The 16775-nt window shown below is 25.0% G+C and overlaps 1 protein-coding gene across 1 annotated transcript; it reads left to right on the top strand.

Moving 5' to 3' along the window:
- The first annotated feature begins 1848 nt into the window (after window positions 1-1848).
- Window positions 1849-16183, top strand: LOC145843976 (DNA polymerase eta-like). The gene is made up of 16 exons (XM_082951277.1): window positions 1849-1968; window positions 2680-2814; window positions 4475-4606; window positions 5033-5121; window positions 7190-7353; window positions 9198-9301; window positions 10975-11094; window positions 11745-11934; window positions 12043-12209; window positions 12450-12508; window positions 13581-13673; window positions 13854-14387; window positions 14554-14648; window positions 14881-14964; window positions 15343-15493; window positions 15810-16183. The coding sequence occupies exons 1-16, from the start codon at window positions 1871-1873 to the stop codon at window positions 15941-15943; spliced, it is 2349 nt and encodes a 782-aa protein (XP_082807403.1). The 5' UTR covers window positions 1849-1870; the 3' UTR covers window positions 15944-16183.
- Window positions 16184-16775: the final 592 nt, after the last annotated feature.

Consider the following 16775-nt stretch of genomic DNA (forward strand, 5'->3'; position numbering starts at 1 on the left):
TTCAGTTTTTATATAAAAGCTTTAAGTACAAAAAACAAGCCAGTTTTATTGTTTTCAAAAATATTGTTTAACTTTTGAGATATTATAATTTTTGTAAGAAGTTTCCGATACAACGTCTGAACCAAAATTTTTTAGTGTCCAATTTTCTTGAAAATTTTAAAAATCACTTAAAATTTATCTCCTCCTTCATTTTTCAAGCAATCTTCTTCAAATTTTTAGGAAATGTTCCTTGTATTGTAAGAGAAAAACTTTCTTATGATTTTAATTATTTAAAAAATCAAATATTTTAAGGTAAAAATTAACTTAAAAAATTTCAAAATAGTATGTTTTTTTCAAAAAAAAGTATTTTTTCTTAAAAATTTTTAAGTCCAAAGTAACGTTTTTTTGTTATTGTATAAAGGTTAGAATGAAAGTTTGAAGAAAAATGTAATAGATTTTGAATGAAATAATCTTCTTTTGCTTTTAAGGTTTTCCCTTCCCGTAGTGAACCTATTATGCAACCTAACTTTGATCTGTCATATCTCAAAAAATAATTTGAATTTTATAAAACGGTAAAAAGCAAGTTGAAACTTAGTAAAAACTCTATTAAGTAAGATCAATTTTGTAAAAAACATTGCTTACCCCTCTATGGCCTTAAGCTTAAAAATAATACTGCTTGTTATCTAGTTGCTGACCATTTTTTAATTACCTTTACATTTACTTATATTTTATCTACACAATAAAAATTGTGACAAAAATAGCTAATTTCTATGCATTTTTTAAGAATCACTAGTTTAAACTATAAAACACAAACTGACTGAACAACTTTAATTTAAGATAAATTATAAAGAAATATCAGTGTCTAAGAACGCCTTCTAGTCATTGAATATTACAATTTTTCTTATTGACTTCAGAAAATAACACATTATTTTTACTATCTCTATGAAAATCTAGTAGTAACCCTGTATATCATGGTTTCAAAATTCATTAGCAAAATCAACCTATTTTTATGTAAAAAATTAATAAATATTTTTATGATTGAATGTATTTTTAGCTAAATATTTGAAATAAAACAATATTATCCTGTAAAATTTTTCAGCTAATCAAAATCTTTATTGTAGTTTTATTTCAACACCTAACTCTGATGTGTTTGAACATGTAAAATTAATTGATTAGTTAACAGCTTTCAAATAAAATTAAAACAAATAGAAATTAGAGTCAAAAATAATATAGAAAAGAAAAATTTGACTTTTTTTAAAGCTCAGGATAGTTAAGATATTTTTCCTAAATCTCAGCCAAGTGATTTTTGGTTTATTTTTAAGTTGTGTTTTTATTAAGTCTTATAAATTTTATTTATTTAGTTTAAATGTTCATAAACTACTTGCTAATAAAGATACCAAAGAGTTTGTTGGAATATACATTACTAACAACAGTTCGAAGAGTACTTTCTTTATTCAATCAATGCACATTTTTCTGTGGCAACACAATTACTTTTGGGAACAACTAACAGCTTCTAAAAACTGGGGTGATTATTAAAGACAGCAAAATGTAACTCAGTTGGATAAAGAAAGCACTTTGAAGTTTGTTATTAATAAGTTCATATTATTAGTTAAAGCTTATTAATACTTTTTTTAGTTATTTTATAAACTCAGACTAGCTTGATGTACCTCAGACTAGTTTGGGTCACTCAGGCTGGCTCTTCTGCCCCAAAGAGTAGCAACCCTGAAAGTATTTGTAAACAACATTATTTTTTTAAATATTTATTATAAGTTATTAGTTTATGTATATATTAAAGTGAATCGAAAAATACTTATTGTTTTAATTATATTTTAAGCTTTTTTTGAATAAAACAAAAATGCTCAATGAAAAGAGGGTTGTAGTACTTATAGACATGGACTGCTTCTATGTGCAAGTTGAACAGCGAAGGAATCCTCAAATCAAAGGAAAACCATGTGCTGTTGTACAATACAATGCTTGGAAGGGTGGAGGGTTATTTTTATATGTTAAAAACAATATCTAAGAATAAAAAAGTTATTTAAATAGTGTTCTACTGGATAGTAATGTTAATGGATAGTAGATCTGGCCATATCTTGCCAAGATATGAATCTAACCAAAATTTCATTAAAAAAAAGAACTACTTGGTTTATGCTCGATCTAGACTTGATAAAATGGTCCTATGTGGTTCTGATTGAACATGAATTTAGGTCAAAGTTCCAGATCTGACAAAGCTTTGCCGCATAGTTAGCTTTGTCAGATCTGGAACTTTGACCTAAACTTCACCCAATCGGAACCAGATAGGACCATTTATTAAGTCTAGAACCAGCCTAAACCGAATACAAATGTTTTTTTATAATAAAGTTTTGGTTAGATCTTGATTTTGACAAATTATGGCCAGATCAATTACAAAATTAGCACTATTTTGCTACTAACTGGTACAACACTACCTCAAACTATATGACTAATATTGAAATTTTCGATTTATGATATTTGTTATTACAAAACTCTTACGACTTGATACATAATCAAAGTGTTTCTTCAAAAATTTACTTGTTGTTTTTATTGATATGATGATTTTGTTATGATAAGTATTGATCAAATTATTAAAACTATCATATCAATTTGTAAGTTTTTAATGTGTATTTCAAGTTTTTTAAGTTTAGTTTTAAATATGCTTAATCTTATTAGATAATATTATTTTAGAATAATTGCTGTTGGTTATGAGGCTAGAAGTATGGGAGTTACACGCCAAATGAGAGGAGATGATGCAAAAAAAGTGTGTCCAGAAATAACTTTGTGCAGAGTTCCAACTGCCAATGGAAAAGCTGATCTTACTAGGTATAAAGTTTATTTTAAATTATTGTAAACAAGTCTTAAAAAGTTTTAATATAAATAATGTTTGTTGTTCACATAAACTTATAACCACAGAAAACAGACTTGTGCAATATAACAATAAATCTTTAGGTTTAAAATAGTTTTCCATTTTATATGTCTATTGGCTAGATTAAATTAAATAAATATAACAACTGTTGGTGTATTTAATTAACTAAAATTGATTGATTTAATATCATATAATTTTAAAAGATTTATTTTACTTGTACAGTATATATTCTCCTTTGGTTTACAATTTTGTTCACAATTTAAATAATATTTATACACATTATTCAAATAGTTAAACAGAATAGTTTTAATTTTCATAATGCATTTGTTTTATTTTTTTTTCTAAAACAAATTTATCAAAGGTAAAATTATTTGTTTACTTAAAATTTTTAGAACTAATTTGTTTTGTTACTGGTTTTTGTTCTACTTTAATGAACCTAATAAAATGCTATCAAACTATATATTTTATAAATTTTATGGTTTGTTTACTAAACTTGGTTTAAACTTAAGTCTTACCACTTTTTTCTACATTAAAAATATTCTTCATCAGCCTTTTTTATTAACTAACAATAACAACAACTTCTAAATTACAAGTTTTTAACTATGATGTTGCGGACAGCAATATGTAAGTAGTGGTTTTTTCAAATTTTTATAGTATTTTATCACTATATACTTTTCTACATGAACAATTTTACAAACCGGGTTTTCTCAATTAACAGTCAATTTAGAATGTCAATTGTTTTATCTTAAGACTTAAAAATGATAATTTTATTATACTGTATTTTGTGTACAATTTTAAAATGTGCAACTTTACTGATAACTTATATTTCTTAATTTTTAATTAAGATCATAGAGGAGGTGCACCTTATTTTTATTTTAGTTTATCTGATTGTTTTGAGTTTTATTTTAGTTTTCAGACACTTATAAGTGCTTAACAATGTTTAAAGTAATTTTATAGATAAAAGAAATCAAAGTCACTAAGTTGTTCACAAGTTAGTTAATAAAATAAATACACTGAAATGCGGCTCATACTTACCAAGTAAATATATCGAAAAAGTGTTTATATTGTACTATAAATATGGTAATATAAAAATGTTCATACTAACACATACACTTATAGTTTTATTTGTAAACTTTGTTCTTAGTATATTAGTTTGTTGCAAGTTAATTAAACAATATTATAATATATAGAGTGTTTTTATCTATAATTACTAGTTTTACTTCATGTTATCTTAAAGATGGTGATTAAAAGTAAGTTGAAATAGTTTAAAACTTGCCTTTGATTCGTAACATTTTCTAAAACTTTAACCTAAGAATTCATTTAAGTTTGTTGCTTCAAAAATTAACAATATTTATTAGAATTAAAGTATGCAAAAAAAAATTAAGTGTTTTATTATACTCCTTGTTTTACCTTACATATGAACTTTTATTTTAATTGTAGTTTTAAAAAAATTGTTAAACCTTATAAATTTATATAAACTTTAATGATAGAACTTAAATATAACGTTTACTATAATCTAGTTTTTGTAAAATTAAATAGTTATTGTTTTAAACAAAGCTGTAGAAAAACTTAGTAATAATGAAATCGGTAAAATGTCAATAATAAAATGACTTTTAGGTACAGAGACGCATCTGCTGAAGTAATAAAAGTTCTACTGAAATTTGGAGGTCTTGTTGAAAGAGCTAGCATTGATGAAGCTTATGTTGATTTCACTGAAACTGTTGATCAAATTTTGTCTTCCTTGAATAAGTTTGAGTGTTTTATATTATATTTGTTCGTAACTTGAACTAAGTAATACAAAATTTTTAACATCTTTTCTACAAAGTAACACAGTAACCATGTTTTTATTTTTAAATGCTTAATACAGTGTGCAAGTTACAAACATTTTTGTTTTTTAAAGCTATGCACATTTACTAAAATAAGTTAAAATGATTTTTTTTTTCATTTAAATAAAAATAAAAGTATTTAGCATTAGGAAGAAGGGTAAAAAAAATAAAAATTATAAAAGTATTAAGTATTATAATGACAAAAATAACTGTATAGTAGAACTATGTTTTAATGATGCTAAAATAAACCTGTAAGTGTAAAAACTTGTTTTCATTTCAAACTAGCTTCTAAAAGTAAAAAATAATAATAAATGTAAAATTTATGGCTAAAGCTAATTATGTAATTCAGTGGAGAAAATCCTCCCACAGCAGAAGATTTACAAAACACTCATGTTGTTGGTTATCCACTAAATTCTAATGAAACTGCTGGTGATTATGGTATGTGTTTAATCTTTGTTCAAGTTTCTTCACTTTATTATTTAAGATTTACTATTTTAAAGCTATTTAGTTGGTTTTCAATTGATAGAGCGTTAGTTGATTTTTCAGTTGGTAGAACATCGATGATAGACATTTACACCGGCATCTATAAAAATAACTTTTGCACACATTTTCTTATCTGTAAAGTTTGCATAAATGATTATACTTTTATGTACAGTAAGTGTACTTTAGCTTTATATTTTTTCAAGTGCTTGAAAATTTTGTTTAATTCAGATTTTTCAGTTCTTGAAACTATTTTTTTAAGTATAATTTTTTATAAGTTAAAGTTATATTATTATTTTTAAATTTTATCAATGAGTTCAGGCTAACTCAGGCTAGTTTTTATACATTTACTAGTTTTAGATGAATTAGGTTGAATATCGGCAATCTTATAGTTTTTGCCTAGTAATTTATTAATATTAACTTTTGGCATAATAATCATAAAAAAAAAGTTTTAAACAGTCTTAAAGATCAGTATATTTTAATTCAAAAAGCTTTTATTTTAAATTACCAAAATTTTCTCATTGTTTATTATTTGTACAAAAAGAACTGCTTTTTTTCGTAATACTTTGTAATTAACACTAGCTACTGGATGTGTTAGCCTCTTAACAAAATATTACTGAAAAGTGTTTGTTTTTATAATTAAATTACTCTTGATTTTCTTCATAATAAATTTATTGTATTATATTTGATTTTATACAGGTTAAGTTCCAACAAGCATCTAATTAGTTAGTTTTAAACATATTTTCTGCGCTAAATGTAGGCCTGTTGGCATATCAACGGAAGAGCTTGCTTTTAAAATTAAATTGTCATTCTCTTATACCACAACTATGGTACTCGCCATACGTACAAATAACAAAAGCTCTTAGGCTCATGTATTATTTACAAGTAAGGTATACTACTAAGAAATAAAATATATAAATTGTTATAATTTTAGCAAATAACTTATTAATTTTAAAAAGTAGGTAAGAAAATAAAGTGTAAAACAACCCCAAAGGATTAACGTTTACTGATGCAATACTACTAGTTTCTACAGGGTTCGTGCGCGTCAGGCTAAGTCAGGCTAAATCAGTTTTTTTAAAAAAGTTGAAAAACGTCAGGCTAAGTCAGTTTTTATTAAAAATTTGAGAATATCAGTTTTTCTCAGTTCAAATGCTTGAACATTTTTGATTGAAAAAAGTTGAGAAATCTTTTTAAGATCAAATTGAGATGAGAATATAATTCTAAATAAAGATTTAGTTATTAAAGACAAAATCAGTCAGTATTTGTAAAAATAAATAATTTTGTTTGAAAATTTTGTTCCGTTTGTTGAATTTTTAAAGTTTTTTAAGAATCTTCGTTATTTTGTTTTGAGTATATAAATACGTCATAATTATGAAAATTCATTAAACAAATACAGTTTAAACATTACAGTTTAGTTCAACAACTTAGCTGTTTGTTTGAATTTTAATAAAACACGACAATGCAGGTGGTTTTAATATAAATCTTCTGGTTATAGTGTTTTTACTTAGTGATTAATTAAATTGAACAATTGTGTTTTGTAATATATATAAACTTTTTACACTAGTAATAGATTAGATATAACACTTATTTTAAAACTTATTACTGAATTTGTTATGTTAAGGGCGTAGGGGGGGATCAATCACCTTTTTCAAAATTTAGTCTTATTTTATTGAGTTATAACTAAGCTACGAGTTGCTTTTTGCAGATTTTTAAGGCTCAAAATATTTTTGAGATAAAGCTGATTGAAGTCGGAGACTATAAAGTACTAATCAAGACCTCCCAATACCTAAAATGACTTCTAAAGGGGATTTTCCTTACTTTGAAAAAATGTCAGGCTAAATTGGTCTCAGTCAGGCTAAATAAAAAAATTTTTGCGCACGAACCCTGTTTATAAACAAAAGCTGTTGCTGAATGAATTTCATTATTAAAAGTCTAAATATTTTATTAATGCTAGAATTCAAAGGTTTTACAGAAAAATTAAAAACTACTTTTACTAAATAAATGTGTTAAGTAACCAAAATTTCAGATGAGAGGTTCGAAGGATTGAGTGGTTACATGGAAGAATCCCGAAGTGAAACTGATTCTTCACATTTGCGATTGCTCATCGCAGCTAAAATTGTAGAGAAAATGAGGGAAGCAGTTTACAATGAAACAACATTCAGGTGTAGCGCCGGAGTATCTCATAATAAAGTAAAACTTCATTTGCTATAGTTAAAGCATAAATATGCCGCTTAATTTTGTCATATAACAAAATAAAAAAGGAATTTGTAACAATAATGAACTTTATTATACTATAGCATTATTTGATAAAAACAATTTTTTGTAAAATAGAATTACTTTTTGTTAGTTAGACTTAATGCGTTTATTTAATTCATTAATTTATACAATTTTTGTACTATATAAGTTCCGTTTTAATTGTATTTTCCCTGATGATAATTTAAGGAATATATCAGGAATATTATTTTGAGCTCTTTTATATTTCTAACAAACAAAAGCAAAAAATTAATAAATTACTTATTTAATAATGTGTACTGAAAATCAAATTAAAGAGTCCATTTCAAAATATTTATGAAAAAAAAGTTTGAATTTATTAATTTTACTTTAGTTGTTCTTAGTTGTTCTAAAGCTAATAAAATGTTACTTGGCTTACGTTACCCATTCTTGTTTTAGTGGAATTTTTTTTATTAGAAAAGCGCCTAAGTTAAGTTAAAAATAAAAACATTAATACCATTTAAAACCTTAACTTTGAAATATACAATGTTAACGTTTAAATAGAAACTGATAATTAATGCAGAAGTTTAAGGTCATAAGAGGGAACTAATGCAAAAGTTTACATTGGTAATTTTCTAAAAGCTCAACTTATATACTACTATAAAATACTCTTATAGATAAAGTGAAAATTAACTTTCGAGGTATAGTTTGTTTAGTAAAAAATATTAGATACAAACGAATAGAGAAGAAGTTTTTCATTTTTTATTATCTTAAAAGTTTGAAATAATTACTAAAGCTGTATTTTCTTTTTAAATAATTATTAACTTCAAATTTTCAGGAAGTGTCCTTTGCATCATAAGCAAAAATTTTATGAATTGTAATCAATAACAAAATCAGAAAATTTATAACTTAAATCATAAGTAATTTTTTTTTTTTAATAATTTTACTCATAATTCATAAAATTTCTATGTTATGGTTGCTTATTATTCAGCAAGAATTAGACCGACATATTTTGATAACGATTGTTTGTAAACTTTTTATTGAAATAGTATTTTTTAGCATTATTAACTTTGTCTTTGCATAAGGAATCTGATGAACTCTCTGACTTTGTACCTTTATCTCTCAAAAACTAATTTCAGTTTTGAAAACGTTTAAAAAACAGCTGCTAAAAAATGTAAATATTTTCAAACAACATCAACTTGTAAAAATATTATCCAACCCCTTTACTTTTAACCAGTTGACCTGAAAGTTTGTTAGGTAGGTATTTAAGTTTTGTAATATTTGTTTGGATTTATTGTCTTTAAAACTATTTATTACTTACTATTTATTTCTCAATCAGTTTTTTATATAGGAGGTCACTTTTTAGTTGTTGTAGTATTTGAAATTAATTGAGTTAGTTTCGCTCTCGACTTTTTTCACTCATTAAAAGAGAGAAGTTTTCAAACAATTCATTGGTTACTTTATCATAATATATACATCATTTAAAATAAAATTTGATATTTTTATGCAATTTATCTTATCAATGTGAGTAATTAGTGTGCAGTGCACAAAACAATTATTGTCTACGTAAAATTGATTCAAGACTCTTTCTGTCGTAAACTTTGTCAATTGAGTATTTAATTTAATACTGTTTCTAGTGTTTCCAACATAAAAAGTTTATGTCAAAACTATTAACAACTGAGTTTTCTGTGAACTAAAAAAAAATCTATACGCTGTACATAGTGATCACAGTTGTGCGAGTTTCAAAAATATTAGTATAGTCAAGGCTTTTATAAAATTTACATCTGAAAATATTCTTTTTAAATACAATCGTATAATTACAGATGCTAGCTAAGCTTGCTTGTGGAATAAATAAACCGAATAAGCAAACAATATTGCCAATGCAAAGTGTTCCAAACCTATTTAATACAATTAAAGTCGGTAAAATGTAAGTGTTGTTTTGTTTAACCCTAAATATTTGATAGTATTTATACTAAGTGCATTTGAAAATCTTATTTTATGTTTTTTGATAATTTTGTTTTAATTCTATAAACGATAGTTATCATACATTAAAATTTATATAGTAAGTTTCATTTTATCTTTAAACTTTGTTTACACATTGTTTTTAGTATTTTTACTCTGAACTTAAATCTAGAACCTACCTCTACTATCGTTGCTTTTATTTTATAAAAACAAAAATTAAGTAGGTTTACTAACACTTGAATTATTTGTTTAATTAAAGTATTTAGTATTAAAACTACACTTAATTGTTTAACAGAACTTTTAGTAGATTATATTACAGTATTAATTTAAATCTTTTTTAAAGGTCAATGTAAAAATAAAGTATTTGATGTGAGGTTATAATACTAATTCTTTAATCTTAAAAATAAGTTATACAACTGTGAAATTGAAAACTTTTAAATACTTCCATGATTAAGTACTAACGTTTTTGAAAGATCTCCTGTGAGCTATGGATATTGGTGGGCCAATATCCAAAGTCTCAGTTGGGTCTGGTTGACTGTCTGTGGGAAGGATTGTCAACCTGAAATTTTTGCTCATACTTTTTCTGCAGACGGGGTGACTTTCTAACACGCTTATGCTTAGGACCCTCTGCAAACAGCTTTCTATTTATATTACTTAAGTTGGACATAATAAATATAAAATGCTTTTGTGCTAACTTATAATTTATCAGTAAGTTTTATCTATCAATACTTCAAACTATTCTAGACTACTTTATATAATAAGACAAGACAGTATGTGTTATATAAAGAACCACAAAACAATACAAGCACTATACTTCAAAAATACAAATTACAATTAAAACTTTTTTAAATCACTTGGCAAAAGTGCATCTTAATAATAAACCAAGTTTCAGTGCAGTAAATTGTAAAACAATTAAAGAACTGGTAACTATTTAAATCTATTTCAAAAGACTTGAAACAGTTAGTTAGAATTTAAACAAAAACTTTTAGTGAGCAATAAACTATAAAAGGCTTAATAAACTTTTAAACATGTAAACCTAGCTCAAATAATTTAATGCAATTAACATACAATTTAAATACTAACTCTAAATTTAAACAATACTTACAACAACATACACAAATAAGTTCTAAATAAGATTTCCTTCAGTAGGTCTTTTACACAGCTACACCACAACACACTAACTGAACACATCAAAATGTATTTGTTATGTTTTTTATGAAGTGTTACATCAGTAATTAACCCTTGTTCTCATTGGCTTATTTGGGTGCTTAAAGAGTTTGCTTCCATATGTGGTCATTGTTGTCTAGCTGCAAATAACTGCAGCAAGCTCTATATATTCTATTAATATTCAGCGTTCAACAATGAATGATTCAAGTAGTTGCAGCAGTTCATTACACTCCCAACATATTTTTCATATATATGATTTTTAAAGCTTTTCATTATCTTAATTATTTAACTACATTATTATGTTTCTAAAGACAAGTAAAACTAGTTAATTAAGATAAATTTTCAAAGCTGAAGTATTTAAACTATTTAAAATTTAAATGAAGTTCTTGATATTGAGAACAAACCTGCCTAGATACATTAATAACTATGCAAAATAACATGGCTCTAAGTAAGAACAAAAATTTTAAACAGACGCAATTTAGGAGGTAAGTTAGGCAACCAACTGAAAACAACATTTAATATAACTTACATTGGAGAGCTTGTCAAAGTTTCTAATGGTGCGTTGACCAGTCAGTTTGGAATGAAGACTGGGTGTGTAATTTAGTTTATTTGTAAATAAAGTTTTCTTTAATAGTTGTTCTTAAATATTTTTCACGTTCTAAATGATAAATAGTAACTGGACACAAGTTGTTCATTAATAAAAGCTGGCTGTATAAAAAAAAACTAATCAGAAATTAAGTAGTTGAATTTATTTAAGGAACAATTGATGGTTTTTTTGGTTTTACGTTTAATTAGATTTCAATATTTAGTCTCTGATTTTTAACTTTTTTCCTAACACTTTATTTAAGTATAAAACGAAAAAAATTCCAATATATTCATGTCTACATGCCTGTTTTCAAGAGACCCTTTAATTAATAGTAAAATTAAATTAAATAAATTAACTTTATATAAAAACATTCAGTTTCTTCTAAGAAACTAAGAAAGTGCCTTTAAAAACTTAAAACAAAAATCATTTTAATTAACAGGAGAAAATGGATATACAATAAACTTTAAAGTTGAATTAATCATTAACTTAAATGTACTATTGTAATATTAAATTATCATAAATAAAAACATTTCAATGTCTCAGCCTAAAAACTTTCAACTAAACATTTAAACATTTTTTGTAAGTTAAGTGAATGATTAAAATCTATCTCAGTAATTTTAATTTGATAAAAAATATTCAAAAAAAATTATAATAGCAATTGGTTGTACGAAGTGTGCCGTGGAATCGACCACGAAAAAGTAAAAGAGCGCCATCTAGCGGAAAGCGTTGGTTGCAGCAAAAACTTTACAGGTGCAAACTGCCTGGACACAAGAACTAAAGTGAGCTATTGGATGCGGCAACTTGCCACCGAACTAGTCGAAAGGCTCGAGAAGGAAAAAAATGCAGTTAGTACTTTTGTTATTAGTAAACTAAAAAATACATAGTACAAATTTTACATTAATTTAAAAAAATAAAACTATACATTAAAAATTTATATTTAATTTGCAAAACAGAACAAGCGAATTGCTTTCGGACTGACTTGTTCAGTAGGGCGTGCCAAAAAACGCCCTTCATCGAGAGTTTGTCCTCTCGACATTTATGATGTTGACAAGATAACCAGAGATACGTTGCATGTAATTGAGCAACTTAATGAAAATTCAAATAAAAAAGAAGACGTATGGTGAGTTCATTTAATAATATTTTAAATGAATTTTTAAAGTATTTGTGTTTGCTATAACTAGTTTTTATTGAAAAAAAAGGTTATTGTTTTGATATTTGATAAACATTGTTATTAATTTTTTAACGTCTAAATACTAGTTCTCAAAAAAAATTTTTATTTAGCATTGCGAAATAAAAGTTATAAGTTAACTTATAATTACTATATTTAATTACCGTATATTCAAATACTATATATTTATAGGATTCCAGCAATAACGATGATGGGATTGTCTTCTAAAAACTTCAAATCAACAGAAAGTGGTATACATATTTTATTATGATATATGAAGTTGTTAAACATTAGTTTTTGTTTTAAAATTTGAAAACGTCAAGGTTATTACTTAAAGTTAATTTAGACTAATTTTAAAGTCCTAGGAAACTCAGGCTAATTAAGGCTAAGTATCTTGGTGGCTAAAAGTTTTTTGAATATTTAAAATGCATACTTATTCGCTACTATGTTTTACTGCCAATCCTATAATGTATAGTTTTCATGATAGTATATAATTTGCTGTATTACAAAAAGCAATATTTTATAACTTTACTTTAAAACAGGGTTGCCACACACTCAGGGAATTCAGGGAAACTCAGGGAATTTTGATTCTTTTTTTTAACTCAGGGATTTTTGGGTTTTTTCTAAAAATTTCAGGGAAATTTTAAGATTTTTTATAAAATATCAGGGAATTTTTTTCTAGATCTAGAATGAGATTTAGTTAATCCAGTTTCAATATTTTGTTCAAAAAAGTTAATTTTATTTATTTTTAAGTGCTTATTTAGAAATTTTTTAGCCTTGCGGCTAGTTCTTCAATATTCTTAAAATTAACATTGTAATTTTTTAATAAATAATGAAACTTTTTAACGATTTGAAAAAAAACTCAGGGAAACTAAGGGAAGTTTAAAGTTACTCAGGGAAGTTTCTGTTCACTCAGGGAAGATTTTTTGACTCAAAGAGTGGCAACCCTGTTAAAACCTAGGTTTTTTATGGCTAGTTTAAAGCATAGTTGCCAGATTTCAATCAGCAAATGGCCACACAATTACTCGAGCATGACACGTGTTAAAACAAAAAATGTTTATTGAGTATTCAGTTGTAGTGGCAACATTAGCTTTCTGGCAACTCTATTTTAATGATACTTAAATACGTTTATTCAATTTAAAAATTGGCAACTCTCGAATGTGTTAATTGAAGATTTGTACTTAATTACAATTAGATGTAATATGTCTGACGTATTTTTTCAAACTTATATTTAGTTTCCAACTTAAGTATTTTGAATAGCAAATTAACGTTTTAAAATTACTTAAAATGTTTAAGTTTTATATTCTATAATTTTTTATTTAGGCACAAACGGAAAGCTAGGACTATTGTTAACAAAAACACAATCAAAACTCTGTAGTAAAAAAAACAATCAACCACAAGACTACGTTATTAATGGTAATAAAAAATGTTTAACTTAGTATAGCAAAAAAAAAATCATTTGCAAAGTTAAGTTGCAACATTTGCATTTTTATAAATTTATGTAAAATCGATCGATGTGATTTAATCTATCTATTATTTAGCTTCTCCTTAAAAAAAATCTTTTTTTTATTAAAACAACTTTATTGTCGTTTTTAGGTGATTGTATGAGCAAACCAGCTGTTAAAAGTGAACAATTTGGAGTAAAACGTTCTTCGGAACCAATCGATAGTTCTTATAAAAATAATAAAAGATTGAAAGAAGAAAACATTGATAAATATCAAGATGACTTTGATTTTCAGTGCGGGGGAAACAATTTAATGTACGAAAATGAAAAAGATTCCAAAAACTTTACTTCGAAGTTTAATTTTTTAAGCGAAATAAAAATCAAAAAACATACTTATCCGCAACTAGAAGATAATTCCACATCTGATGCAGATCGTAGTGGTAATGCATATAAACAAGAGAAAATAACTAAAACAGAGAATAGAATAAATTTTGAAAACGAACATTCCCTAAGTAAATTTCTCAAGCCTGTTTCTACTAAAGATATATCAGGTAATAAACACACTTCGAATAAAATAACAAAACCCAAAAAGCTTTGTAAAATAGAGAAGTTGTTAATGATGGATAGAAAAAATAAAAATAAGAATACTTTACCTGAGTCTCAGGATAATGAAAAAGTTCTTGAAGGTTAGTTGTAGACTTCTGGCTGCGTTATGTTTTAAAAAATATATATAACACAATCTAAAAATCATCTTGTCTTACTGTCTATATTTAGACGGTTAAAGTATGCTTAAATTTTACAAGTTCAAAAAAAAGTTAAGTATTGTTTTAAATTTATATTATATACTTTTAGATAATGAAAAATTTATGGAAGAAAAAAAGGATTTAGAAAAATCTGATTCTTCTAGTTCTGAACAAAATTATGAAAACAAAGCTGAAGAAAATCAGGTATAGTTTGTTTGAGTTTCAAGTTTGCAAACTTTTAATTTGAAAAAATTATTACATACAAACCAAAATTTTATATAAGAGATTTTGAAAACAGTTTAATTAGCATAAATACACACAATTAGTAGTTTTTTTATTTTTAAAAGCTAAAGTACTAAAGTAAGTTAACTAACTAAAAAAATCATTTATATTGTATTTTTTCAGTTAAGTTTTGCTAAAAACTCTAATTTTGTAGCATACTTGGCAAGATAATTACAGTAATCAAGACAATATCGACATGCAAGTTTTTCAATCATTACCCTTGTCAATTCAATGTGAAGTTTGTTTGTTATACTTTAAGTACTAGATTTTTTTGAGTATTTAGATTTTAAAATTTATGAGTTTCTGTTGTCTTCATTATTGTTTTAAAGTTACTTATTAGTTTAATTGAAATTTTTTAATACAATAGATAAAGTTAAGTGTAAGCATTTGTAAAAACTTATTGTCGTTTTTTTTGTCTATCTATTTTTAAAACTACCAGATGTTATCACCGATAATTTTTTTAGAACATGAAAAAATGAAGTTCTAAACTCAAAAAAAGTTTATAACAGTTGTAATTTTAGTTTATCAAGAAATTTTACTATTTTTTTAGCCATAAAAAATTAAACTTCATATTAAAAAACTATCTAACATATTTCTCAAATTATTAATTTTAAAGTTACGGCAAGCATTAGGAATGAACAATCAACAGTCTACAAGTTCAAATAAAAAGAGCTCGATAAAGCATTTTTTAACAAAAAATAGTGAAACGAAGCTATTGCCTAGTAAAAATAGTATTACAACCATCAAAAAACAACATAAAAATATAGGTTTGTAATTATCATATAATGCATTTTATGTTTAAATATTATTGTAAAACATTTTTCTACGTTTTGATTGTTAAAAAAATAACTTATTGTATATCAAGATATTGTTTTATTGGTAAATAAAAATAAGATTTTTTTAAGCGTTAATACTTTCAGTTGATTTATTATACGAGTTACATTTTTCAAAATGAAAGCTGTAAGTTTAAATTGTGAATAATAATAAGAATTGTTTTTTTAAAGTTAAAAATATATATAAATTTAAATAAACCAAGTAGTGTTACCCATAAATAGCTAATTAGTAATATTGAAATAACTATAGATAAAAAATCGGCCATTAAATTTCAACATACGACGAATTCGCCGAAACAAATTCCTTTTGGATTTTTTAGAGCAAGGTTTCAAGCTTCAGCTGCAATAAAAAAGGCTGTCGAAAAACAGACTAAAAAACAATAGTTTTTACTAAATTATATTTCGTAGTGTTTTATTTATTTTTGTTTAATACCAGTTTTGTAATTTAGTTTTGAGATTGTTGCTAATAATAAAAGTTAAATCTAAATTTATTTAAGTTTGTGATCATTTAAAATATACTTTCAACAATCATTATTTTTTTGTGTTTCAATTAGTTTAAAGGCATAAAGTTTTTTTAGAATTAGCATTAAGTAAGTGCTAATGATGATTTAAATATACTTTTTGAAAAACTAAACTTTATAATGCCATTACGCCCATTACAATAAAAGTATTAGAGTGTTTTTATTTTAATTAAATGACAAAACCTTACTGTTCTATGGATCTATATTAAAAAGCCATTTTTTTTGTGCGATAGTTGTTTTATTTTAAATATCAATAAACATAACTTGTTATTTATTATCTTAATTTTACTACATTTAATGTATTCAGTTTTATTGGTAGCAGTAAGAAAGTTTGCTTGATGGGTATTTGTCTGATAAAAATCCCTACTAGCTAAAATTTAAAATCACTAGTTTTGTTTTTGAAATAAAAAGCTAAAATATAAATTTAATATACAAGTTTTTTGAAATGATAACACGATATAATATAAAAGGTAAAAAATACTTTTATGTATTAGTTAATATGCGGTTTACACTTTTTATTCTTTAAACTGTGTTATAACTGAATAATTTTTTATTGAAGAAGAAATCGTACATTGTATGGACAAACACTTGAAAAACGTTGTCGTTTACTTAAAAATAGATTTTTAGTAAAACTGAGTATTTAATTGATAGGATGGAAAGAAAGCAGTTAATCGAACTCTTGAGCTTCTTACAAA

The sequence above is a fragment of the Thalia democratica genome, chromosome 9 (genome assembly GCF_965202585.1).
Source record: "Thalia democratica chromosome 9, ktThaDemo2.hap1.1, whole genome shotgun sequence".
Classification (NCBI taxonomy): Eukaryota; Metazoa; Chordata; class Thaliacea; order Salpida; family Salpidae; genus Thalia; species Thalia democratica.